Source organism: Oryzias latipes, chromosome 2 (assembly GCF_002234675.1).
Source record: "Oryzias latipes chromosome 2, ASM223467v1".
NCBI classification, from domain to species: domain Eukaryota; kingdom Metazoa; phylum Chordata; class Actinopteri; order Beloniformes; family Adrianichthyidae; genus Oryzias; species Oryzias latipes.
Window position 1 is genome coordinate 4397305 of NC_019860.2, and position 27402 is coordinate 4424706.

The following is a 27402-nucleotide window of genomic DNA, read 5'->3' on the forward strand; positions in this document are numbered from 1 at the left end:
AGTATGGGGTCCGGAGAGCCTTACTGAGGGCTGTCCGGTCTCTGCGTGACCGGAGCAAGAGCTTAGTTTGCATGGCCCGCAGTAAGTCAGATATGTCCCCAGTGCACTCTGGCGGGGCTGCTCTCTATCACCGGTTCTGTCAATAGTTTTTATCGACAGAATTTCTAGGCGCAGCCTTGGGCTGGAGGGGGTCTGGTTTGGGGACCACTGGATTTCCTCTCTCCTTTTTGCAGATGATGATGTCCTGTTGGCTTCATCAAGCCGGGACCTCCAATGTGCATTGGGGCGGTTTGTGGCCGAGTGTAAAGCGGCTGGGATGAGGGTCAGTAGAGCTAAATCTGAGGCCATGGTTCTTGCCCAGAGAAAGGTAGTTTGCCACCTCTTGATAGGTGGACTGTCCCTTCCCCAGGTGGAGGAGTTTAAATATCTTGGGGTCTTGTTCACAAATGGGGATGACCAGAACGTGAAATTGACAGTCGGATCGGAGCAGCATCCGTAGTTATGTGGTTGCTGTCTTGGTTCGTTGTGGTGAAGAGAGAGCTGAGCCAAAAAGCAAAGCTCTTAATTTACCGGTCGATCTTCGTTCCAATACTCCCTGATGGACATGAGCTCTAAGCAAGAGCTTAGTTTGCATGGCCCGCAGTAAGTCAGATATGTTCCCAGTGCACTCTGGCGGGGCTGCTCTCTATCACCGGTTCTGTCAATAGTTTTTATCGACAGAATTTCTAGGCGCAGCCTTGGGCTGGAGGGGGTCTGGTTTGGGGACCACTGGATTTCCTCTCTCCTTTTTGCAGATGATGATGTCCTGTTGGCTTCATCAAGCCGGGACCTCCAGTGTGCATTGGGGCGGTTTGTGGCCGAGTGTAAAGCGGCTGGGATGAGGGTCAGTAGAGCTAAATCTGAGGCCATGGTTCTTGCCCAGAGAAAGGTAGTTTGCCACCTCTTGATAGGTGTACTGTCCCTGCCCCAGGTGGAGGAGTTTAAATATCTTGGGGTCTTGTTCACAAATGGGGATGACCAGAACGTGAAATTGACAGTCGGATCGGAGCAGCATCCGTAGTTATGTGGTTGCTGTCTTGGTTCGTTGTGGTGAAGAGAGATGAGCCAAAAAGCAAAGCTCTTAATTTACCGGTCGATCTTCGTTCCAATACTCCCTGATGGACATGAGCTCTGGGTCATGACCAAAAGAACCAGGTCCTGCATACAAGCGCCTGAAATGAGCTTCCTCCATAGGATGGCTGGGCGCTCAAAGATAGTGTGAGAAGCTTGGTCGACCGCGGAGACCTCGGAGTGGAACTACTTCTCCTCCACATTGAAAGGAGCCAATTGAGGTGGCTCGGGCATCTAGTCCGGATGCCTCCTCGACACCTCCCTGGGGAGGTGCTCCGGGCATGTCCCACTGGGCGTAGGCCCAGGGGAAGACCCAGGAAACGCTGGAGAGTTTACGTCTCTCGGCTGGCCTGGGGACGCCACAGAAGAGTGCTCACAGGAGGAGGCCCAGCCACTGGAGGAAGTGACCAGGGCTAGAGAAGTCTGGGAATCTTTGCTTTGACTGCTGCCCCTGCGACCCAGTCCCGGATAAGCGGAAGAAGATGGATGAAGGAGGAGAGAGGGCAACTGTTTCTGGTTCCTCTTCCTACAAAAAATCTGTCAGAAGTCTGTTTGTTAGTTCATTCTGCTTAACCAGGGCCATGTGTCTGTGTGTGTACAGGGTTAACTCAAATATTAGCCAGTATGTTCAAGTCAGCTCACAGGGAAAAACAAAAACTCTTTATTTTGTTATCACAACATTATACATAATCATATGCCAACAGTTTTACTTTACGTGATACAAAAAAATGACGTTTCACAAGTTTATGTATATAAGTTATGATGTATTGTTTTAAAAAATTATATATAAAGGTTACAATAAGATATAATTTGATATGGATTAGTAGGACAACACAAATAAATTACTAAAACTTATGAATATAAATTTATAAAAAGGTATTTAAGGTTTTCAATTCATAAACCTATAAACATCTCTCGCAACCAATTTCATGAATGGGACAAAATCACATCATGATTCATATGGGGAGGGAAAAAACCCAGAGTTAGCCTTAAAATGCTACAATTACATAAAAATAAAGGAGGGTAGGACCTGCCTTCTCTAAGGGATTATTTTCGAGCAGCTCAAATAAAGACGGTGATTAATTGGTGTGATGTGAACTTTAACGCTAAATGGAAAAACATGGAGGAAAATTTACTCGCTATTCCCAAACAAGCAGGCTTGGTGGACTCAAATATCCAAAAACATATCAACAATATCTGTAATCCGTGGGTAAAGTGTACACACTCTATATGGAAAAACCTAGTTAAAAAATTAAAATTAGAAAAAGACCTCTCAACATTCAAATGGTATGCCTACGATTCTAATTTTTCTCAGAATAAATTGGATTCTCGTTTTAAATATTGGTCTGCCAAAGGGTTAGCAATATTTTGAAGGTTGATAAAGAATGACAATGTTAGTAGTTTTGAAATGTTGAAAGAAAATTACAGTTTTGAAAAGCAGGACTTCTATGGATACCTGCAAATAAGGCGTTATATAGAGACAAAGATTGGAATAAAGGTTGAAACTTAAGGAGATCTGGTTGACATGCTTACAAAGGCATATAAAGGTGATGTCATTAGAAAACACATTTCTGCTCTGAATGCATTTTTGACAAACAAGAATCCTCACTCAACTGAATATGTGAAGACATTATGGGAGAAAGAGGCCAGAGTTAATATAATGCTGGATGAATGGACATTGATATAGAAACACCAATGGAAATGTATCGCTTCACAAAGATGGAGAGAATTTGGATGAAAAGTTTATCAGATTCTTTATCACACCGTCTCAAAAGACTCATGATGGAAACCCTCCGGTATGTTGGAGAAAATTTGGAAACAAAAGAGCACATCATGTCCACATCATGTGGGACTACCCTCTCCTCAAACCATACTGGACTGATGTTCATAAAACATTACAAAGGATCTTCAAATGTACATTTCCTTTTGAAATTAAAACTGTTTATTTTGGATGTATGCCACAGGAATGGTCAAAACAAGATAAACACTTGGTGGGCCCTGTTGGTTACAAGCAAAAAGTGCTTCACTAAAAATTGGCTTTCCTATGATGTACCAACTTTAACAATCTGAGAGCTAACTGTACATTTGACCAACAAAGAAAGCAGGTTCACGTTATGCTAGGAAAAGAGGGTCCAATATGCTAATTTACATATGCCGCATCTTATTTCAAAAATACAAACAAATAGAAAAATACTGGTCACTCCCAATAGTTCAATGTTCTTATATTTTACAAAAAAAAATCTTTCAACGTTTGTGTATTAAGAAATTCTGAGCGAATTCAAATTGTAATGTTTATCATATTGTTTTTTACTGTAAAGCTGAAAACTTAAAATAAATAATTAGAAGGGGCTGTTCATACTAAAATATGGAAAATAATATTTTATTGACTAAATTTTGCTTAATGCAACAAGTACTTACTATTTAAGATTCATGATGTAAATATTAGTCCACCGTTGCGTTGCTGCGCTTTAGCTAAAGCGGTTATCTCCATTAGCATGGGGAAGGACTGGCATGAAATGCAGGCCATGGACAAAATTAAAGGTGGAAAAAAGTTTTATCAACTAGAATGATCAGAAACTCAAAGTTCCCACGTTGCAGACCTGTTGTCTGGAGTTTGAATGTTAGGTCTTTTCCTAAGCTCACTCCGAGACCTCATGACTGGACTGGACTGTTGCCAGTGATCCATCTGTCGTCATAATTTCTCCTCTCTCTCAATCGTCCTTTTGCATCATCCAATAGATTTAAGAATAACAAAAATATACCCCGCCCTCTTTATCAACAGCATAGCAACAAAAGTACCTTGGAAATTGAGTAAATTTGAAAAAAAACTTGCTCAAATTTCAGCAAAGTAAATTTGACACTACAAGAACAAACAAATCACATAAATGTAACATTGTTGTTCCGTAGCTATGTCATCAGTCAGTCATCTGTACTCATTATATTGATCTGAACACAACTGAAACATGGTGTCTGACCTCAGAGTCTGCAGTCTGCAGTCTGGACTCTCCAGAAAACCACACAGATGAAGAACTCCTGAATCCTGCAAGTTGTTGTTGTTGCTCAAGTCCAGTTCTGTCAGGTTGGACGGGTTTTTCTTCAGAGCTGAGACCAGAGCTTCACAGCCGATCTTTGATAAACTGCAGTCCATCAACCTGGAATCAGACAGAAAGGTGTGTTCAGGAGCAGTGATGCAGCTGGAGGTCCAGAAACCTGGTAAATTCAGTCAGGTGGGACCCATCCTGATGACAGACTGACAGATTACAGTTTGAAAATATGGACTGAAAAATTGTGATGACCTGTAAATGGAACTACATTATCATGTCTCCAACTTTTTTAGCCCACTGAGCTACTTCTGCATAAAGAAACAATTGGAGAGCTACTTATATTTGGTAAAATTTATTAACACTTTTCATACTGAACAACAGACAACCTCAAAGTTAAAACAAAACAAAACATGTACTTTGTTTAAAACGTTCACAACTGTCGTATAAGATTTTGTAAGTGAGAAGCCTGGCTGTAAGTGAGAAGCCTGGCTCTGCATAGATTCAATCATAGAGCTGTAAGGTGTAGTGTATCCACAGAGGTTAACTCTGATGAAGTCATTTAAATGCTCAACTATCAGTCTGGTTCTGAAGCTTGACTTTGAGGCCTTGAGGCAGACCTTGAGGCAGACCTTGAGGCAGACCTTGAGGCAGACCTTGAGGCAGACCTTGAGGCAGATTCTCAAAAATATGTTGACACAAAATATGCTCCACACCACAAGGACACGGACACCCCCCGGCTCAGGTGTGAAGTGATCCCCGGCTTCAGGCCTTGCCAGAAAGCTCAGGAATCCCTCTCCCTGCGTGGAGAGAGGGCTGCCAGGCCCAGGAGGCCAGCACCCAGGGGACACGGCCGCCGTTGCCAAGGGCCCAGTCCCCTTTACAAGGGATGGGGTAGGGGACACATGGTCCAAGGTCTCAGCTTTCTTTCGAAATGTGTGTGTGTTTGTGTGCATGTGTGTGTGTTTATGTTGGAATGTATATTTTGAGGAGTGAAGGGTGTGTGTACTAAAGGGGTGATGTTAAAATTGGCGGGTAGGGCACTGAGGGGACATCTCCTGATTGCTCACAGTGAGGTCCCATCACCACTTGGGGTCCCTAAGTGTCTGAGGTGTAGTTAAAATTGGCGGGTAGGGCGCTAAGAGGACATCTGCTGCTTGCTGCAGTGATGAAAGTCAGGCAAGGAAAAAATCCCTGAACTTTTCTTTGAGCGATATGGCGGCCGCGGAGCAAAGTTTTTGAAAAATACATGGTCTTAGATGCATTCTGGTACATTCTGGCAGCTAGTTATTCACTTCTTAATCAAGAAACGAAGACTAAATGGAGCATCATGATTTACCATTCAAACCCCTAGTTTGACATTAAGGACTTGGTGGAATTTGCAAAAAGAATTTGGATAATTGCTAAAAGTAACACAATCATACAATCTAAGCTTTTCCTTAAAGCTGCAAAACATACAATTGCTAAAATATAGTTACATCAAAGCCCCAAATGCCAAAAAGAACACAATTAACTACGATTTTCTATGAAAGAACCTCATTTATTTAAACGATTTCTGCTTTAGAAATACTGTTTTCTCAAACTATAATTACATCAAAATATGGGATCTGCTTTAAACTATCTTTCTATAATATAATAAATCATTTAACACTAATAGTAAGTAATCTGGGAAATATAAAAACAAACATACAAACAAAATTAAACATTGTAAACATTATTTGTTAAGGGTCTGTGGGTCCAAACGACCAAATACTTATAATTAATCATGTCAGTAATGTTTTTGAGCAAAACTGAACGGAATCATGGTAATTAGGAAATAAAAATAAATTAGATAGAGAAATATATTCAAATGTTTCAGTTTTGATCAGTGTGGTCGGTTATTCTGCAGTCAGATCAAGAAAATCTACAAGTGGGGTTCTCCTGGTCAATGGGGCACTGATCAAAGAAATAAAGAAGAAGAAGATCCCAGACCAGATTTAACAAACTTCTATAAATGGTTCATACAAACCATTCACAGACTTGACATTAATGGCAATTTCAAACAATGTATAAGACAGTTAGCATGTTATAATCTCTGCATAATTTCCACCGTAACTAATTGTATTAGAACGGAGGGTGAAATTCTGAACAACAATTACTTACCTCCAACATGCCAATGTACGATAAAAAAAAATCGCCATATTTGTCTTTCAGCAAAGACCACTTAAATTTGTTTTTATCTTTTTCTCACAACTGAGGTCGTGACCACGCTCAATAATGAAGATGCTCGCCATTATTTTAACACAAATTTGATCGCAAACTCTTCAGATTTGTTTGTGAAAGTTTAGCGTGGTTCCGCCAGTTTTGGTCTCTCGGGAATACGTCACGCTGACTACGTGGTACAGACAGGGCCAATCGGAGCCGTCGATGCATCCGAAAGCAACTAAAGCGTCCCGTCATTGGTCAATTAGGCCGGGAAGACGAAGACAAGATAGCTGCGCCCATAAAGAAAGCGATCCACGGAGAAATATATAAAATACAGCAAAAATTCGACGATTTCAGACAAGTTTTTCATCCGTAGAGATCTGGTCTTTATTTCCAGGAAGATACGACCGTTTTTCCGGGAATTCAGTGACTTTCATCACTGTTGCTGGTAGTGATGTCCAAGCACCCCCCCTACCAAGGGCCCTACGCGTCTAAGGTGCAAGTAAAACCAAGAGAGGGGGGGCCCATTTCATACGGCAATCATGGGAGGGGGACCACTGCCAAGTAGCCACCCCCCCCCCAAGGCGCATCGCTAAACCCCCACCCCCTCACCCTAATATGAGATTATATAAGGAAGGGGGTAAATTGGGGACAGCTGGTAGACTGTCCCCCTGTGGTCAAACAGCCATCCCCCAGACCCCCCCAGCACAGGGGCAAGGTCCCCTCAGCCCAGGGGTCCCATCCCCCAAAGCGCCGACACGCCAGGCCCCACACCACCCACCCCACACAGAGAGAGAGGAGCCAGAAAGCGCCGCCCCCCCCGGAGCAAGTCCAAGCCCCCGCCCCCCGGCGCCGACCCCGGGAGAGCTCTGCTCAGGCCTCGATGGGACCGAAGGCAGCCAACCAGCCAGGGCAACTGCCGATTGCCTCAGCGGATACCCCGACCCGTTAAACCTCCACGGTCCTGTACCGATACTGGGCCCTCCCCCTCCCCCAGTCAGCCCCCCCCCCCCCCCCCACAGGACAGGGCCAACCCCCCAACCCCCCCACATACACACACGCCCCCCTCCAGACCCCGCAGCCCCAGCGGATAACACCCAGAGCGACCGGGGCCCCGCCATGTACCAAAGCCAGGGCAGGAGTGATCCCACCCCCAGGTGTAGATGGGCAGCCCATTCAGTGCAGCTATCTGCCTGTTTTTGTGACACTGAAGAGTCACAGCAAGCACAGTCAGCAGCAGCAGCACAGTAAGTTGAAAGTGTGTGTGTGTGTGCGTGTGTGTGTGTGTGTGTGTGTGTGTGTGTGTGTGTGTGTGGTGGGGGGGGCTTGTTGTTCTGTTGTCTTGTCATCAGTCAGTCATCTGTACTCATTATATTTATCTGAACACAACTGAAATATGGTGTCTGACCTCAGAGTCTGCAGTCTGCAGTCTGGACTCTCCAGAAAACCGCACAGATGAAGAAATCCTGAATCCTGCAGGTTCTTGTTCTCGCTGAGGTCCAGTTCTGTAAGATTGGATGGATTTTTCTTCAGAGATGACCTGAGAACTACACAGCTGATCTCTGACAAACTGCAGTCTGTCAACCTGGAATCAGACAGAAAGTGTGTTCAGGAGCAGGGATGCAGCTGGAGGTCCAGGAACTTGGTCCATTCAGTCAGGTGGGACCCACCCTGATGACAGACTGAAGGATGACATTTTGAAACTACGGACTGAACCTTTTTTTCAGACCTGAAAAATGAAGCATTACGCCTTTGGAGAGGAGCTGCTTATCAATTTTAAAAATCAAGTTTGAATTAAGGAAATTTCCAACACTAAAGCTAAATTAGACAGAACTTTTTCAGAAAATCCTCCTCTGTGTTAGAGAAATACCAGAGAATACCAGTTTGGCCCTGAAGACTTATCAGAACCCTTTTTCAACCTGGTATAGGCTGGTCCTTGAAAAAATTCTGAGATTAAACCAGTACATGGCCCCAAAATGAGGTTGGCATCATTAATTTACACGATCAATATTCAAACAGATCAGTTTCATATCATTTATCATAACAAAATCAATTTAATTAATGAAGAAAATCTTAACAATTAGTTTTTCTCAAACTTGACTGTAGAGCTTTTCTAGGTTCTCCAACCCTCCTCTCTGAGCACCAGCCCCTCCCAACCCATGAAAATAAGTGGGTTCTCACATTGGGACATAGACAAGTGAGGAACAGCTCCTTCCAGGTAGAGTCTGCGCTGCCAGCACCACCCTTAGACACATACCACCCTTTTTTCAGGGAGCTAGCGGTGTTCAGCAATACTCTTTCCTTTAATATTTTCAATATATGTACATTTAATCTTGCAAAAGTTCAGATGTTGTTTGTTTTCGTCAGCAAAACAGACTGGCTACCGAGGCCGACTCTGGATTGATGTCATGAAATGGGCGGCACCCACACTGAACGAAAGGTTTGGTGCGGAGATTGAGTCGTCTTACTTCCGAGCATAAAAATGAGCTCATGAAAATATTTCAAATTTCATGAATAATTTGTTATTTATTGCGACAAAGGTAATATATTACCTTACGTATAGATATAGTTCACTCTGAAAGGCTTAAGAAAAGAAAATAAAGGAATGCAGCAGTGTCCAAAATCAAAACTTGCTAGGTGCCAAATAAGACCGGATTTACTGTTGGAGGATGAAAATTTGGAGCAACATTCGTCACATGGCTAATGAAGGTTTTCACTTAATTAGACTAGTCTTGTTAATTAGCTTATTGGTTGATTTCATCAAAGCTTCTCTGTTGTTGTCAGTTAATGCTTCAGATAAAATATACATAATCTTTTGTCTTTTTTTGTTCTGTTTTACGAGAGACTTAAGCACAAAAACGGAGGAATATGTCCTTAACATTCCATTGATGTTCATTCATGAAGCCGACGGAAATGACAGGAATTTATTCACTCATAATGCATGTCAGGGCTGTATTCAGCTCAAGAAAAAGAAGCACAGAAGCCAAACAGCCTTCTAAAAGAAAACGCAAGTGAGTTTAATGTGAATTACCTACAAACTAAATCTTAATTGTGAATGCAACTATGCAAGTATTTTTTACTTATGTTTAATAAAAAAGTAAAATAAACGATATATTGTTTCACCCTGGGCGTCAAACTTGCCAGGACCACCTCTGAAGATAGTACATGTTAAATGACGAGTGGATAACGTATGAGGTGCCGTGTAGGACATTATTCAGAATTGGCATTCATAAACACATATGAAATCTATCACACACACTAGTGAAATGCTTGTATACATACAACTGAAAATGAATTCATTCACATACACATGTGAAATCTCTCGCATACACATGTGAAAATCCTCTCACACTCACTATCAAAAATCCTCTAACACTCACTACCAAAAATCCTTTCTCACATACTACTGAAAATTTCAATAGAAACGGAAGTTGGCTGATTATCGCAAGATTTTGACTGCCGTTAAATCTCGCGATAATCAGCCAACTTCCGTTTCTACTGAAATGCCTTCCGTTTCTATCGAAATTTTCAGTAGTATGTGTGAGAGGATTTTGAGTGTGAGAGGATTTTGAGTAGTGAGTGTGAAAGGATTTTGAGTAGTGAACGTGAGAGGATTTTGAGTAGTGAGCGTGAGAGGATTTTGAGTAGTGAGCGTGAGAGGATTTTGAGTAGTGAGCGTGAGAGGATTTTGAGTAGTGAGCGTGAGAGGATTTTGAGTAGTGAGCGTGAGAGGGTTTTGAGTAGTGAGCGTGAGAGGGTTTTGAGTAGTGAGCGTGAGAGGATTTTGAGTAGTGAGCGTGAGAGGATTTTGAGTAGTGAGCGTGAGAGGATTTTGAGTAGTGAGCGTGAGAGGATTTTGAGTAGTGAGCGTGAGAGGATTTTGAGTAGTGAGCGTGAGAGGGTTTTGAGTAGTGAGCGTGAGAGGGTTTTGAGTAGTGAGCGTGAGAGGATTTTGAGTAGTGAGCGTGAGAGGATTTTGAGTAGTGAGCGTGAGAGGATTTTGAGTAGTGAGCGTGAGAGGGTTTTGAGTAGTGAGTGTGAGAGGGTTTTGAGTAGTGAGCGTGAGAGGATTTTGAGTAGTGAGCGTGAGAGGATTTTGAGTAGTGAGCGTGAGAGGATTTTGAGTAGTGAGCGTGAGAGGATTTTGAGTAGTGAGCATGAGAGGGTTTTGAGTAGTGAGCGTGAGAGGATTTTGAGTAGTGAGCGTGAGAGGATTTTGAGTAGTGAGTGTGAGAGGATTTTGAGTAGTGAGCGTGAGAGGATTTTGAGTAGTGAGTGTGAGAGGATTTTTGGTAGTGAGCGTGAGAGGATTTTGAGTAGTGAGCGTGAGAGGATTTTGAGTAGTGAGTGTGAGAGGATTTTGAGTAGTGAGCGTGAGAGGATTTTGAGTAGTGAGCGTGAGAGGATTTTGAGTAGTGAGCATGAGAGGGTTTTGATTAGTGAGTGTGAGAGGATTTTTGGTAGTGAGTGTGAGAGGATTTTGAGTAGTGACCGTGAGAGATTTCACATGTGTATGTAAATGAATATATTTTCAGTTGTATGTATACAAGCATTTCACTAGTGTGTGTGTGAGATTTCATACGTGTTTATGAATGCTAATTCTGAATAATGTCCTACACGGCACCTCATGACCTTTTCCAAAGGGTGTTGCGGCTCCCTGTGTTTTCATTTCTGTGGGAAATTCATTTCTGATCCAAATGGCTCTTTGAGTGGTAAAGGTTGCTGACCCCTGGTCTAGACCCTTAAGTATCTTGTTAAACACTTTGTCAGTAAAAAGTTATTTTCCAAACCTGAACTGAGCTCTTCCATAAAAGACTCGCTGATGGGACTGAAAGTGAAGCTGGAAACTTTGCTGACTCAGCAGGAAGAAGGCAGTTTGAGTGACAGTCTAATGTCTCAGCATCAGTTAAAGTCACTGACTGTAGCAAGAAGAAGTTTGGAATGTTTTACTGGAGGATCTAAGCATGTTTTGATGCTGCTAAAGACTCAGAAAAAAACAACTTCCAAAGTGATTTGATTCTTTCTACTGAAGTATGAAAAACATTTGAATTCTCTGCTGTTGTTGCCCTTAATGACCATGACTGCTGGTGAACTAGATCAGATGGTTAACGGCACATTGATGGGAGAGGTAATCCAGGTCAGCATGAAGTTACTCTGCAGAAACTCAAAGATGTTCACCACAATAAAAGAACCAGATCTGTGAGAAAAGAGTCTGCTGCAGTTTGACCTCCTCGTATCTATTCATAAGGAGCTGCTGCTCTGTGGGTCAGAAATCTGTTGCAACTGTTTGTTTGTCCATTGAAGTCTGCAGTTCTGTGATAGATTCATGTTTTCTTTCAAATAACACAGAACATGAACTTTTCACAGATATCAACATCTGGATGGACTTAGGTTCTCCAGTTTAGTCTTGTGCAAAAAACCAAGAGAACATTTGTAACCATTATGTCATGGTGCCTCTGTCAGACTCCTCCCCCTCCCAGCTCTGCTCCTGACTCTCAGCTGTGACCACTCATCCAATCAAGACTCTGCTCTTCTTAAGGAGACCCAGCTCCAGGTTTCTTCGCCAGTCCGTTAACCCTAATGGTGCCTAGTCATGTTGTGATTCACGTCTGGCTCCCATTTGCCTCGTACCAAGCTAACTGTGCCTTGTTTCCTCTACCTCAGGTTTACCTCAAGCCACGAGGGTCACCTGAGTCAAGAATCACCTCGAGCAGCAGCTGCCTAATTATCACCCCGTCGACACCTTCAACCTCCAGAGCCACTGTCTCAGTGCTCCGCAAGAGCTCCAGCCACGCTCCTCACCAAGAACACCAGCCACGCTCCACGTCAAGATCACCAGCCACGCTCACCTGGACTCCAAGTCCCATCTGCTCACAGGCCCGCCTGGATCCGTTAAAAGAAAATAAATTCCACTTACCTACCACTTACCTGTCTTCCTTCTGGGTTCCAGCACCTGAGTCCATCTCGTGCTCTGATCATGAGAGAACGGACTGGCCAACATCCCGCCCCAGCTGACCCAGAAGGACTCCGCCTGGCAGTTCAACAGCAGGGCATCATGCTGGGACGTCAGGCCGACACATTCAACAAAATGGCCACCGCTCAGCAGGATTTATTTCGGCGTCTGGATAGCATGACACAGACTCTGTTAGATTTTACAAGACAACAATCCGGCTCCACAGTCCCTGCTCCATTTCCGCCTCCCAGTAACCTGACTGCTTCCGCTTCCACTTAGACCCCGGAAAACTACCTACTACAACCTGAGCCATTTCATGGTGACGTAGAGGCATGAGGTGGTTTCCTGTTACAGTGCCAACTTTGTTCCAGCAGGCTCCCCGATTCTACCACTCGGACCACAGCAAGATCACGCTCATTATCCACTCCCTCAGGAATAAAGCGCTCCAGTGGGCCCAGGCCTTCCTAGCGGCCAACCCTATTTCCCATCTCTCCTTCGGAAGATTCATTGATGAGTTTCGACTCGTTTTTGACCAGCCCCGAAAGCAGGAAGAAGCCACCAGACGTTTGCTGAGCCTCAAGCAACGCAATCGATCTGTCAGCGATCATGTGATCGACTTCAGGATCCTAGCGGTAGAGGCAGGATGGTTAGACCCTGCGCTTAGAGGTGTTTTTTATCAGTCATTAAACGAAAACGTAAAAGACCATTTGTGCTCACAGCCGGAAGCTTCTTCGTTTGAGGAACTAGTTTCCGCCGCACTACGCTCCGACACCCGCCTCAGAGAACGTAAACATGAACGTAACTCAGTACCACGTAAACAGCCATCCGCTAACCTGTTTTCGTTCCCAGTCCATCTTCCTGAGTCACCCACACTCAGACCTCGCGACCCACCAGTGGAGCCTATGGAGGTCGGCCACTCCAAGCTGTCTGCAGAGGAGTGACAGAAGCGCAGATAGGGGGGCTGTGTTTCTACTGCGGTAATCCCGGTCATCAGGTTTCCCAGTGTCCGCTTCGTTTAAACTCCCGAACCCCCCGTTAGACGACAGGCCGCGGGCGGATAAGTCTGTCAACTCCACATCAAAGGAATTTTGTTACATCCCTGTCAAGTTATGTTTTAAAACCAGTGTTACCGAAACTCATGCTTTGATTGACTCCGGGGCCGAGCAAAGCCTTATTGATCTCGATCTAGTTAAATCTCTTTCATTACCTATGGAACCCTTAGACTCCCCCATCAAAGCTGCCGGTTTGGGGGGTCAACATCTCTCGTTTATCACGCATCGTACTAAGCCTCTCCAGCTCATTTCGTCTGGTAATCACCACGAGTACATTCAATTCTTTGTCACACGTGCCCCGCAAAATCCGGTAGTTTTAGGCTACTCCTGGCTTAAAACCCACAATCCCCAATTTGACTGGGTTCACCAGCGCGTACTAACCTGGAGTGCGTTTTGTCTTGCTAATTGCCTTCAATCCGCTATACCCGCTATACCATCTGCTGCAACTATAATCACTGAAAATATTGACCTCACGTCAGTTCCCCCTTGTTATCATGATTTCAAAGCGGTCTTTAGCAAATCTAAGGCTAATTCTCTGCCACCCCACAGGCCTTATGATTGTGCCATAGAACTCCTTCAGGGAGCAACCTTACCCAAAGGTCACCTGTTCAACCTGTCAGGTCCCGAAAAAGCGGCCATGGAGTCTTACATCCATGAGGCACTTTCGTACGGTCACATTCGTCCATCGACTTCCCCTGTGGGTGCGGGGTTTTTCTTTGTTGAGAAAAAGGATAAATCTTTACGACCCTGTATCGATTATCGGTAGCTCAACAAAATAACCATCTCCTAATAGTCCCTCCCTCTTATTAGTTCCGTGTTCGACTCTGTTCAAGGCGCTCATATTTTCTCCAAGCTCGACCTTTGCAACGCCTACCATTTAGTCCGCGTCAAAGAAGATGATGAGTGGAAAACCGCGTTTAACACTCCTATGGGCCACTACGAATACTTGGTCATGCCCTTCGGCCTCACTAACGCCCCTGCATTTTTTTCAGAAACTTGTCAACGACGTCCTCCGGGATTTCATTAACCGGTTCGTTTTCGTCTATCTTGACGATATTTGTAATTTACTCTCAGGACCCCGTTCAACATGAAAATCACGTTCGCCTAGTCCTTTCCCGGCTCCTTGAAAGCCAGCTTTCTGTTAAGGCGGAGAAATGTTTGTTCCATGCCTCGTCTATCCAGTTCCTCGGGTATATTCTCGAGTCTGGCAGTATCCGCCCTGACCCAGCCAAACTCGAAGCAGTCTCTCATTGGGAACCTCCTGAAACCCGCAAGAAGCTACAACAATTCCTGGGCTTTGCTAACTTCTATCGTAGATTCATTAGAAACTACAGCAGCATCGCGGCACCCCTCACCCAATTAACCTCCAACTCCAAACCTTATAAATGAAGACCGGAGGCCCAGATCGCCTTTGACACTCTCAAGTCTCTGTTTATCACGGCTCCCATTCTCATCCAACCGGACCCCTCAAGACAATTTATCGTTGAGGTCGATGCTTCAGACACTGGCGTTGGTGCGGTCCTCTCGCAAAGAGAAAGCAAATCTGGGAAACTCAAACCCTGTGCGTTCTTCTCCCAGAAACTTTCGCCAGCAGAACGTAATTACGACGTTGGAAATCGTGAGCTGCTGGCCATCAAATTGGCATTAAAGGAGTGGCGTCATTGGCTGGAGGGAGCTGGTCATCCATTCATTGACCGATCATAAAAACCTGGCCTACTTACGATCCGCCAAGAGGTTAAATTCACGTCAAGCTCGGTGGTGTCTGTTTTTTGACCGCTTTGATTTTACTATTACTTACAGACCAGGCAGCCGAAACACCAAACCAGACGCTGTTTCCCGGGAATTCAGCCCTGACGACCCTTCTACCACTGCCACGATCATCCCCGCTACCTGCATCATGGGGAATCTTACCTGGGACATTGAGAACCGGGTCATTAATGCCCAAGGTGAGGAACCAAACCATGATCCTTGTCCTAATGGCGTCCTCTACGTTCCCACCTCCCTCAGAACCAACGTTCTCTCCTGGGGCCACAATTCTCGCATCGCCTGCCATGGAGGTGTTTTTCGTACACTCAATCTTATCCGGAAGAGGTTCAGCTGGCCCAACATGGAGACGGACGTGCGTGAGTATGTTGCCGCATGCACCACTTGTGCAAGATCCAAGTCTTCCAACGCACCCCCTTCAGGCCTTCTTCATCCGTTACCCACTCCTCAAAAACCCTGGTCCCACATTGCTGTGGACTTTGTTACCGGTCTACCCCCCTCTCTTGGTAGTACTGTGATTTTTACGGTCATCGATCGCTTCTCCAAGGCGGTCCAGTTTATACCTCTTCCCCAACTGCCTACCGCCACTGAGACTGCTGACCTCCTGGTCCACCATGTCTTTCGCCACCATGGAATTCCTGCTGACATAGTCTCTGACAGGGGCCCACAATTTATATCCCAAGTGTTGAAGGCCTTCTGTTCAACTCTGGGCGCCACGGCCAGCCTATCCTCCGGTTACCATCCCCAATAAAATGGCCAAGCGGAACGGGCTAATCAGGAGCTCGGGGCGGCTCTCCGCTGCCTGGCAGCTCAAAATCCTGCTGATTGGGCCAAGTACCTTGTATGGATTGAATATGCCCATAACTCCCACACCTCATCAGCCACGAGGATCTCACAATTTGAAGCCTCACTTGGGTACTCACCACCTCTGTTTCTTTCTCAGGAGCTCGACCTGGCAGTACCCTCGGTCCAACACCATCTCCAGCGCTGCCAACGCATGTGGAATCAGACCAGGGCTGCTCTCTTCCGCACCAAGGAGAGCAACTGCCGGTCTGCCAATCGTCACAGGGTGGTGGGACCCACGTATCAGGTTGGACAGAAGTTGTGGCTCTCCTCTAAAAACATTCCACTTCAATCCACTTCTCGCAAGCTGGCTCCCAGGTTCATCGGTCCAAACGTCATCGACCGTATCATCAATCCTTCCTACGTCCATCTTCGCCTGCCTGCTGCCCGATAGGTACACCCCACGTTCCATGTTTCCCATATTAAACGTGTTCTGGACAGCCCTTTGTGCCCGCCATCCGTCTCCCCACGCCCGCCCCTAGCATCGATGACGCTCCGGCGTACACTGTCTTGGATGTCCATCGGCGTGGCCGTGGTCATCAGTATCTGGTGGACTGGGAAGGGTACGGTCCTGAGGAACGTTCCTGGGTCTCCCGTTCCCTCATCCTAGACCCTTCCCTTATCACGGACTTCTTCCGTGCCCACTCTGATCGGCGACCTGGAGGCGGTCGTTGAGGGGGGGGGTACTGTCATGGTGCCTCTGTAAGACTCCTCCCCCTCCCAGCTCTGCTCCTGACTCTCAGCTGTGACCACTCATCCAATCAAGACTCTGCTCTTCTTAAGGAGACCCAGCTCCAGGTTTCTTCACCAGTCCGTTAACCCTAATGGTGCCTAGTCACGTTGTGATTCATGTCTGGCTCCCATTTGCCTCGTACCAAGCTAAGCCGCAGCTGCCTAACTATCACCCCGTCGACACCTTCAACCTCCAGAGCCACTGTCTCAGTGCTCCGCAAGAGCTCCAGCCACGCTCCTCACCAAGAACACCAGCCACGCTCCACGTCAAGATCACCAGCCACGCTCACCCGGACTCCAAGTCCCATCTGCTCACAGGCCCGCCTGGATCGGTTAAAAGTAGATAAATTCCACTTACCTACCACTTACCTGTCTTCCTTCTGGGTTCCAGCACCTGGGTCCATCCCGTGCTCTGATCATGACACATTAGATAAGGTAAAACTCTGGATTTGTAACTCAAGCAGAATGTTGTTTTCTTTTTACTTCTACGCAACAGTCTTTTGCTGTTTCCTCTAAACTGATGTCTATCTGACACTTTCTCCTGAAACAGAGAAAAACAGACAGAACTTGTAGAGAATCAACATTTGAATGAAACCTGACCTAAGAGTCTCCAGTTTACAGTCTGGACTCTCCAGTCCAGCAGACAGAAGCTCCACTCCTAAATCCTGAAGGTTGTTGAAACTCAGGTCCAGAACTCTGAGTCTGGAGGACTGAGAGCTGAGAACTGAGGACAGAGCTGCACAGCTTCTCTCTGACAGATTACACTCTCTCAGTCTGAAGAAAACAAAGACAGACAGCAGTTATTTAATCTTTCATGTTTCCACTCAGATTCATTTGTTGACTGAAGGTGATTTTCCTGAGAGTTCTTACAGAGCTTTGTTGGAGGCTTTGATCACTGGAAGCAGCCTCAGAAGAGCCTCCTCTAAACCAGAGTATTTCTGCAGTTCAAACTCTTCCAGATCTTCTTCTGATGACAGTAAGATGAAGACCAGAGCAGACCACTGAGCAGGAGACAGTTTCTCTGTGGAGAGACATCCTGACCTCAGGAACTGTTGGATCTCCTCCACTAGAGAACCATCATTCAGTTCATTCAGACAGTGGAACAGGTTGATGCTTTTCTCTGCAGACAGATCCTCACTGATCTTCTTCTTGATGAACTGGACTGTTTTCTTATTGGTCTGTGAGCTACTTCCTGTCTGGGTCAGCAGACCTCGTAGGAGACTCTGATTGGTCTGCAGTGAAAGACCCAGGAGGAAGCGGAGGAACAAGTCCAGGTGTCCGTTTGGACTCTGTAAGGCCTTCTCCACAGCACTCTGGTAGAACTGTACTGGACTGCTTTGTTTCAGTTTGAGAAGTTTTAAGGATTTTTTCTTCTGTTGTTCCTCCATGAGGTTGAGTCCAGAGGTGATGAAGGTCAGGTGGACATGAAGAGCAGCCAGAAACTCCTGAACACTCAGATGGATGAAGCAGAAGACCTTGTCCTGGTACAGGCCTCTCTCCTCTCTAAAGACCTGTGTGAACACTCCTGAGTACACTGAGGCTGCTCTGATATCGATGCCACACTCTGTCAGGTCGGATTCATAGAAGATCAGGTTTCCTTTCTCCAGCTGCTCAAAAGCCAGTTTTCCCAGAGACTCCATCATCTTCCTGCTCTCTGGACTCCAGTGAGGGTCTGTCTCAGCTCCTCCATCATACTTGACCTTCTTGACTTTGGCCTGAACCACCAGGAAGTGGATGTACATCTCAGTCAGACTCTTGGGCAGCTCTCCTCCCTCTCTGCTCTTCAGCAGATCCTCCAGAACTGTAGCAGTGATCCAGCAGAAGACTGGGATGTGGCACATGATGTGGAGGCTTCGGGATCTCTGGATGTGGGAGATGATCCTACTGGCCTGCTCTTCATCTCTGAACCTCTTCCTGAAGTACTCCTCCTTCTGAGGATCATTGAACCCTCTGACCTCTGTCACCATGTCAACACACTCAGCAGGGATCTGATTGGCTGCTGCAGGTCGTGTGGTTATCCAGAGGAGAGCAGAGGGAAGCAGGTTCCCCCTGATGAGGTTTGTCAGCAGATCAGCCACTGAGGTGGACTTTCTAGGGTCATTTAGGATCCGAGTCTTGTGGAAGTCCAGAGGAAGTCGCCACTCATCCAGACCATCAAAGATGAAGAGGACCTGGAAGTCTTCAAAGCTGCAGATTCCTGCTTGTTTGGTTTCAGGGAAGAAGTGATGAACAAGTTCCACCAAGCTGAACTTCTCCTCTTTCAGCACATTCAGCTCTCTGAAAGTGAATGGAAATGTGAAGTGGAGGTTCTGGTGGGCTTTGCCTTCAGCCCAGTCCAGAGTGAACTTCTGTGCTAAGACTGTTTTCCCGATGCCAGCCACTCCCTTAGTCATCACGGTTCTGATTGGTTCTGGTCTTCCAGCTGGGAGTTGGAAGAGCTCTTCTTGTCTGATGCTTGTTTCTGCTCTGTCTGCTTTCCTGGATGCTGCTTCAATCTGTCTGACCTCATGTTCTTCATTCAGCTCTCCTCTTCCTCCCTCTGTGATGAAGAGCTCTGTGTAGATCTCATTCAGAAGGGTTGGGTTTCCTGCTTTAGTCATCCCCTCAAACAAACACTGGAACTTCTTCTTCAGACCAGATTGGACTTCATGTCGACAAACTGCAGCAGCAGATCCTGAATGAAGACAACAAACAGTAAATCAACTCTCTGCAGCCCTGAATGATGAGGGTTTCAATCCCTGTGGCTCCATGTGTTCAGACATCAGTAAATCTTCATTTCTCAGCAGCTGAAACCTTCAGAGAAATCCTCTTACTGCTCTGCAGTCCATCAGCCAGCTCCTCCTGCTTCATTCTCCTCAGGAAGTTCACTGTGATCTTCATCAGTGACTCTCTGCTGTTCCTCTGCTCTTCATCGTCATCCTCCAGCTCCTCCTCATCCTCCCTGTGACTCAGAAGCTTCTGGATCTTCTTCAGCTCCTTCTTGACAAAAGTGACAATGTTGTCCTCCAGCAGCTGCAACAGAATTCCAGATGAATGAGCCAATCAGAGTGAAGTCATGGAGCCAAACATCAGCTCCATGTTGGACACACTGACAGTCCACTGGTGTCCAACGTGCAGCATGGAGACGACTGTGGACAGAATGATGGGAAAGTAGTTGTTGTTCATGTACAGACCAGAAAGATGGAGTCCAGCTGTGTTTGATGCTGCTGGAAAGACGGACCACTGGGAGTCTCTGAGCTCTGCTGGTCCAGTCTGTGAAGAATCAGCAACAATCAGATCCTACTGGACCCACTGGTGTCCTGCAGACACTCAGTAGAATCTACTAGATCTATTCCGTGTTTGTGGAAAAGCTCCAACACTCACTGCTGCACACATGGAGATAGAAATGTCTGTGAGAAAGAACATTTCCATACAGCTCACCTCTCTGAACTAGAAGATGATGGGGATTTAAAGTCAATGAGACCACGCTTTGACCAGTCACTCCTGAAGGAAACACGACTGGGTTCAGATTCAGATCCAGTTCGGAGTCTCTGATGGACCCTGATAGAAAAACACTTGTTTTATTAGAAGTAAGTTTCTATCATGATGGTGTTTGATGAGTTATTTTGGATCTGGAGCATTTCAGATCATAAATGCATCATCAAATCAAATCAAACTTTATTTATAAAATAGCGCTTCTCATGCATTTTGTGCAGCTTGAAGCGCTTTAACATTAAAAACAGAAAACACACAATATTACAGTAAAAACCCAACCCACCCTTCACCCTTCCCACTCCCCTCCATTAAAACACATGACCCATGGCCCTCACGTATAAAGAATAATTATTGAGCCTCTAGCTGCAGCAATAAGACAGAATGAGAGCATTATAGGAATAAAAACCAAACACAGCCATCATAAAATTAGTCTTTATGCAGATGACATATTACTGTTTTTAAGTAATTTACATTCTGTAAATGAAAAGGCAACAATCATTAATGAATTCTCCTCTATATCAGACTATTCCATTAATTGGAATAAGTCTGTTTTATTACCACTGAACAGTAATGCAGAGCAAAGACTCACAATACCAGTTAAAGCAGGAAATATCAAATATCTACGTATCAATTTTTCCCCCAAACTATCAGAACTGGTGCAGCTAAACAACACCCCATTACTGTAAGACATACAGGACGATCTAACACGCTGGACCAACCTGCCTCTGTCCCTTATGGGGAAGGTAGCCACGGTAAAAATGAAAATCTTACCCAAAGTTAATTATCTATTCTCAATGATTCCCACACAACCGCCATTAAAATGGTTCAAAACATTAGACTCATCCATATCAAGCTTTTTATGGAACAATAAACCTGCAAGAATCAGTCTAAAAACTTTAAAATCTGCAAAAAGCTGTGGAGGATTAGAATTACCTAACTTCCACAATTACTTTCTTGCAAATAGATTACAATACATCTTAAAATGGTTAAAAAATAATCCAGAAACCAACTCATGGTTAGACCTGGAACAGGCGTTATGTGGAAAGATCAACCTGTCAGATCTTCCATTTATTAGCCAAACAGTTAAAAAACAGGATTGTTTCAAAAGTATTAATATAAATGCCACTTTAACAGCCTGGTGGGAATTTCTTAAAATATCAAAATCATCAATTCAACCGTGCAAAATGACACCCATCTGGAACAACCCAGACATCCTTATAAACAAAAAAATGATACACTTCCCAGCTTGGCAAGCAGGGGGCATAAAACAACTAAAGCATATAATTATTGATAGAAGATTCCTAACTCCCCAGGAACTTGAAGACAAACATGGAATAAATAACTTCTTGGAATATCAGCAACTTAAATCAATTATTACTAAAACGTTTAAATACAGAGACAACGATTTAAAACCACCAGATGTAGTTACCACTCTGATTAATTTCTCAATGAATAAAACTCTCTCCAAAATATACAAACTTTTATGTAATTTAGATAATAATATTTCACTTCCAACAACAAAATGGGATGCGGATTTGAGCATCAGCACAGAGGAAAGCTTCTGGTCAGAACTTTGTCTAAACACCTTTAAACTGACAAAAAGTCCAAATCTGCAGCTAATCCATCTCAAAACTCTTCACAGAATTTACTACACTGGACAGAGGATGTTCAAGATGGGTCTCAGCAACTCAGACATTTGTCAGCACTGTGACAGTAATCTACCCGACAGTTACATGCATGCACTATGGTTCTGCACGCCTGTCCAGGCTCTCTGGCAGCAGGTATGTGCCGATCTATCAGTCTGGCTTAAAGTTTCAATCACGGCTTCACCGTCACTTTGTGTGCTTGGTGACATGAGTGCCATCGAAGTAGAAGGAGGATTAGGCTCTATCATTTTCATAGCTCTTTGTATTGCTAAAAAACTATTTTAACAAATTGGAAAAACAAGAAAAATATAAATATAAGTCAACACAGAAATCTGCTGCTTGATCATATCGGCTTGGAAAAAATGTCAGCCCAAAGTTCAAGTAACTTTGAAAGAATTTGGTCTCTCTGGTCTCCCATAGCTAACTCCATGACTTAGGGGGTTGGGGGGCGTGGTCGTCGCTGCTACTTGCCCTTCTGCCGTGGTTCGTGGTGGGGGTCGGGGCCTCCGGTGCCTGGCGGGGGGTGGTGGGGGCTCCGTTGGTCGGGGGGTCGGGTCCGGTGCCTGGGTGGGGCGGGCTGGGGTGCTGCGTGGTCCTCTGGGCTTCGGTGTGGGGGTGCGTGGTGGGGGGTGGGGTGGTGGTCTGGCTTGGCTTGGGGGGGTGGTACCTTTGCCTGTGCTGGGGGGGGTTGGCGGGGGGCCCTGCTCGGGGGGGGGGGGGGCAGCGGCACTGGATGGGCTGCCCATCTGCACCTGGGGCTGGGATCGGCCCTTCCCTGGCTCTGGGACGGGACGGGACAACCTTCTCGGGGTCCCCGGTCGCTCTGGGTGTCATCCGCTTCGGCTGCGGGGTCTGGGGTGGGGTGGGGGGCTTGTCGGCCCTGTCCTGTGGGGGGGGCGTTCTGGGGGGGAGGGGGGGCCCACTATTGGTACGGGGCGGGGGGGGTTGACGGGGCGGGGTCTCCGCTGAGGCAATCGGCGGTTGCCCCGGCCGGTTGGCTGCCTCGGTCCCGTCGAGGCCTGACCGGAGCTCTTCTGGGGCCGGTGTTTGGGGGTGGGGGCCTGGGCTTGCTCCGGGGGGGGCGACGCTCTCTGGCTCCTCACTCTCTGTGTGGGGTGGGTGGTGCCGGGCCTGGGGTGTCGGCGCCTCTGGGGGTGGGGCCCCTGGGCTGGGTGGGCCTAGCCCCTTTGCTGGGGGGGGGGGGGGGGCTGGGGGGGGGGTGTTTGACCACCGGGGGACAGTATACCAGCTGTCCCCAACTCACCACCTTCCTCATATAACCTCATATTAGGGTGAGGGGGTGGGGGGTTTAGCCTGCGATGCGCCTTTGGGGGGGGCTACCTGGCAGTCTACTTAGCCCCCTCCTATGGTTGCCGTATGGAGTGGGCCCCCCCTCTTTCGGTTTTATTTGCACCTTAGACATGTAGGGTCTTTGGTAAGGAGGGTGCTTGGACATCACTGCCAGCAAGCAGCAGATGTCCTCCTAGCACCCTACCCGCCAATTTTAACCGCACCTTAGACATTCAGGGCCCCTTGGTGGGGAGGGTGAGGGGACTTCATTGTGAGTAATCAGGAGATGTCCCCTTAGTGCTCTACCCGCTAATTTTAACTGCACCCCCCTTAGTACACACACCCGTCCACCCTCAATATATACATTCCAACATAAACACACACACATGCACACACACACCCTCTCAAACACACATACACACACACACACATTTTGCAAGGAAGGTGGGACCTAGGACCATCTGTCCCCTGCTCCTTCCCTGGTGGGGGGTACGGGCCCCTTGGCAACGGCGGCCGTGTCCCTTGGGTGCCGGCTTCCAGGTCCCGGCGGTTCTCTCTCCGCGCAGTGGGGGGGGTTTACATTACACCTGAGCCGGGGGTGTTTGTGTCCCTGGGGGGTGGGTTCTGGTCCTTGCCCCTGAGCGCTGGGCCCCGCCAAATTTCCAACTGTGGCCGAGCCTGGTCTGGCCATATTTACAACACCCCTTGTGGGCCCCCTTTTTTCCCCGGGGTTCCCCCCTCCTGGGCGGGGGCGGCGGGCCCCTGCCTTGCCCCTGCCCGGGTGGGTGGCTGCCTGGAGTGCGGAGCGGGTCTCCCTTGGGGGGTCCTGGCTCGTACCTGGGGTTGGGGGGGGGGGGGGGATGCCCGGAACTCCTGGGTGGTGGTGGGGTGCTCGTCTGGGGCTGTGGGCGTCCTTCTCCGGTGGGGCCCTGCGTTGGGCTCTCCCGGCGCGGCGGGGGGGCTGCTCTCCTGGTTGGGCTGGGGCGGCGCACTCTTTCCCTCCGTGCCTCCCTGCTCTCTGGCTCTGGGGGCCTCGCGGCGGTCCTGCTGGCCCTGGCCTGGGTGGCGGTCTTGGTCGCCCTGGGTGCGGTTGTTCCCTGCCTTTTCCCGTTTGGCGTTGGGGGGATTCCGGCTCCCGCTGCTGCTGCGGCGGGGGTCTTGGGGTGGGGATGGCTGGGCACTCTCCCTCCTTTTCACGTTCCACCATCCATTTTAGAAGAACATAAACACTCACCTGAGCACAGGTGTTAGCTCACCTTTGCACTAACAGTTTGCATGACTGAATGACTGAAATATTTCACACTAGTTGGTTTGAAGGCATAAGTATGCGTGTGAACACTATCTGTTTTGTGTACATGTCGACATGTGGACACTTTTGCAGCTAAGAGGTGTGTTGATAACATTTGAGTGTGTGTGTGGACAGGCTCCACCCTTATTATACTACATTTGAACCTTACCGTAACGATAAACAACCAGTAAACTTCTCTCTTTATGCTGGTCTTATGATGGTCTTATCCCCCCTCCCCTCCTACTATCACCTTCCTACCCCCTCCCCTCTCTCTAACATCCCTCCCTTTTCTTCCCTTCTTTCCTTTTCCGTCCGGTCCAACACCCAAGATTTTCAAACATGGTTGAAATTAATAAAGTTTGGCCTCAATTACAAAAGGGGTTTATTCAGACATACCTCTGGTTTGTATGAAGATTAATAACCCCTATTGTTAAAGTAAAATATGTCCAACACAAGAGGCCGTCAGCTCTCATCTGTCTGCCCAGCTGTTGGACAGGACAAGTTAAAAAATGAAAAAAAGAAAAAAAAAGAATAATGACTATGTAACTTTAAATAAAATAAATAAATAAGCAATCAAACATTCAAACAAGTATGGCTTGGCCCTGCTGTGAGGAAACCGTATTTGGGAATCTCTTCATACCAGGAGCCAGCCCGGCCATGGGTGCATCGCCACAGCTCCCACCCAGACTGGGACAACACTGGGGTCCACTTCACAGCCATGAAGCAGCAAAGTAAGACTCCAGCTGCCCCAGCAAGGGCGACAACTGCAGCAACAACCACCGACCAAGCCGGCAAGCCCTGGAAGAAAAGATCCCCACAAGAAACACTGGGGCTATAATAAGATACTAAAATTAAAGACATAATGAATGAATGAAGTGATTCCAAGATTCATTCTGACTCACAGATGAACCAGAGTTAGACTCAACTGGATTATTGAGTCTCATTTAGACCAGAAGGAAAAAAGAACTTAATGTTTGATTTTGTTGATGAGATACTAAGGAAAACTTCTATGTAAAATTTCAATGGAGATTTTATATATTTTGTAGTTAATTACAGTGGTGGACAAAATTGTTGGTACCCCTCAGTTAAAGAAAGAAAGTCCACAATGCTGACTGAAATGACTTAAGTCATTCAAAAGAAACAACACATTAAAATTTTTTGAAAATTAAATAATCAAAATCAGCAATTACTTTTGAGTTGTTGATTAACATCCCTACCAGTATTTAAATCTCTTTTAACCCTTGTGCTATCCTAGGCATTTTGACATCTAGACCCACTAGACAGTGCTCTGAACCTTTTTTCTTCAATGATTTGTGATCTTCACTGGTGTCCATGGATTACATGAAATCTTTCCACCTTTATCCACCTTTGTCATTTAGGGAGAACATGTCAATGTAAGGGTGGGGTCATCTAGGATAGCACAAGGGTTAAAGGAGACAATTTGTGTTTAAAAGGGTTAAAAACCCACCTCTATAGGCATGCTTTAAAGGATTTTACTGGTTCTTAAATTTAAACTTGTGATTTTATTTATTTTAGTGATTTGATTGATTTCAACCGCTACCCCTGTTTTGTGTGTGTCCTTGGTTTTATTTTTTTCGTACTGTATACTGTTTTTAATCCTGTTTTGTCTTCTGTTATTTGTACAACGCATTGTAATCTAGATTTTGAAAAGTGCTATAGAAATACAGTTTATTATTATTAATTAATAATAATAGATACTTTATTTATCCCACAATGGCGAATTTTTTCCCATCCCCTGGGGGAAAAGGTGAGCTACAGACTCGCCGCGCTTGACAGCTGGCTGGAGAGAGCGGATATCGACCCACCAACCCTTGGTGGGTCTGCTCTACCCCCTGAGCTAAACTGCCACCCTCTGTAAATAACAGAGAATGATGACATCATCCCTGACATTTTAAGGCTGTTTGGGATTTGGGGCAAAAGTTACTGTTTGGGTTTCTCTCCAACAATCAAATCTCATCTAAACACTGTCTGTGGAAAAAGATTAATCAGCAGATCTTTGTTCACTAGAAACTGCTTCTTACTGTGAGTCTGGAGGTTCTGGTTCAGTTCTGAAGTCTGGAGGATCATATTTGGACCAGTCACTCTTCATGGAGCCACAGCTGGAGGCTGCAGACAGAACTCTCTGTGTGACCTGTTGACCTCTACAAACACAAAACCATCAGTTCAGGATCTGTCACTTGATCTATCACTGTTATATGACCCCAGCTGGATCCAGGTCCAGTTTGGTTCCTATAAAGAAGGAAGGTGCTGGTCTGAGTGCTGAGCTCTGATATGCCCCTTTAACTCTGACAAACACTTACTGTTCCAGCCCTGAACTGATGTCTTTTGAGGCAGGAAGAGAAGCTGTTGACTTTTTAGTCATGAAGAAAGCACGGTTGGGTTCAGATCCACAGTCAGTTTGAAATTTTTGTTGGACCCTGATGGAAAAAAACGTTTTTTTAAATAATTTTTCTGTTCTGGAGGTTGATCAGATTATCTTCCATGTTAAACTCTTGAACTCAGATCATGAACAGACTAATCTTCAGTGAGACAGTCTGGTAAAACGCCCCCTTCTGACCACCGTGTGACACTACATGCAGACATTTTCACGGTAGGAAAAAATCTCCAATCGATCAATTATTGTCCATCCGTTACATCCATAACATGTATTTTACAAACACTTACTGTTCCACTCCTGAACGACTTTTTATTAATCTATTTAAACAATCTTTTAATTTGTCACTCCATTTAGACACCCAGCTGGATCCAGATCCAGGTCCAGGTTGGATCCTGTGAAGAATGAAGGTTGCTGGTGTGAGTCCTGAGCTCTGACATGGAGAAGATCATGGACAGTTGGAGATGTTCATCTCACCTCTGAGCTTTGCTCTGGTTGTCATGGTTACCATCTCTACTTTTAGAGGGAGGGGCTCCCTCCTGTGGTTTCTCCCACTGATCCATGCTGCTGGATTCACTAGACCCCATCAGCTCACACACACCTTCCACCTTCACCTGCAGAGGAAACCCT

At 46.2% G+C, this 27402-nt stretch overlaps 2 protein-coding genes across 2 annotated transcripts in view; both read right to left on the reverse strand.

Annotated features, from left to right (window-relative positions):
- Window positions 1–27402, reverse strand: part of LOC105355226 (NACHT, LRR and PYD domains-containing protein 12-like) — a 354920-nt gene that overhangs the window by 154155 nt on the left and 173363 nt on the right. The window lies entirely within an intron of this gene.
- LOC110016105 (NACHT, LRR and PYD domains-containing protein 12-like) lies at window positions 4019–27386 on the reverse strand. Its single transcript, XM_023961995.1, has 11 exons — window positions 27250–27386; window positions 27063–27167; window positions 26699–26815; window positions 26420–26539; window positions 20100–20219; window positions 19853–19931; window positions 19493–19691; window positions 17550–19353; window positions 17280–17453; window positions 7744–7920; window positions 4019–4262 (listed from the first exon to the last, which is right to left on the reverse strand). Exons 1-11 carry the CDS (start codon window positions 27357–27359, stop codon window positions 4034–4036), a joined length of 3234 nt encoding a protein of 1077 aa, XP_023817763.1. The 5' UTR covers window positions 27360–27386; the 3' UTR covers window positions 4019–4033.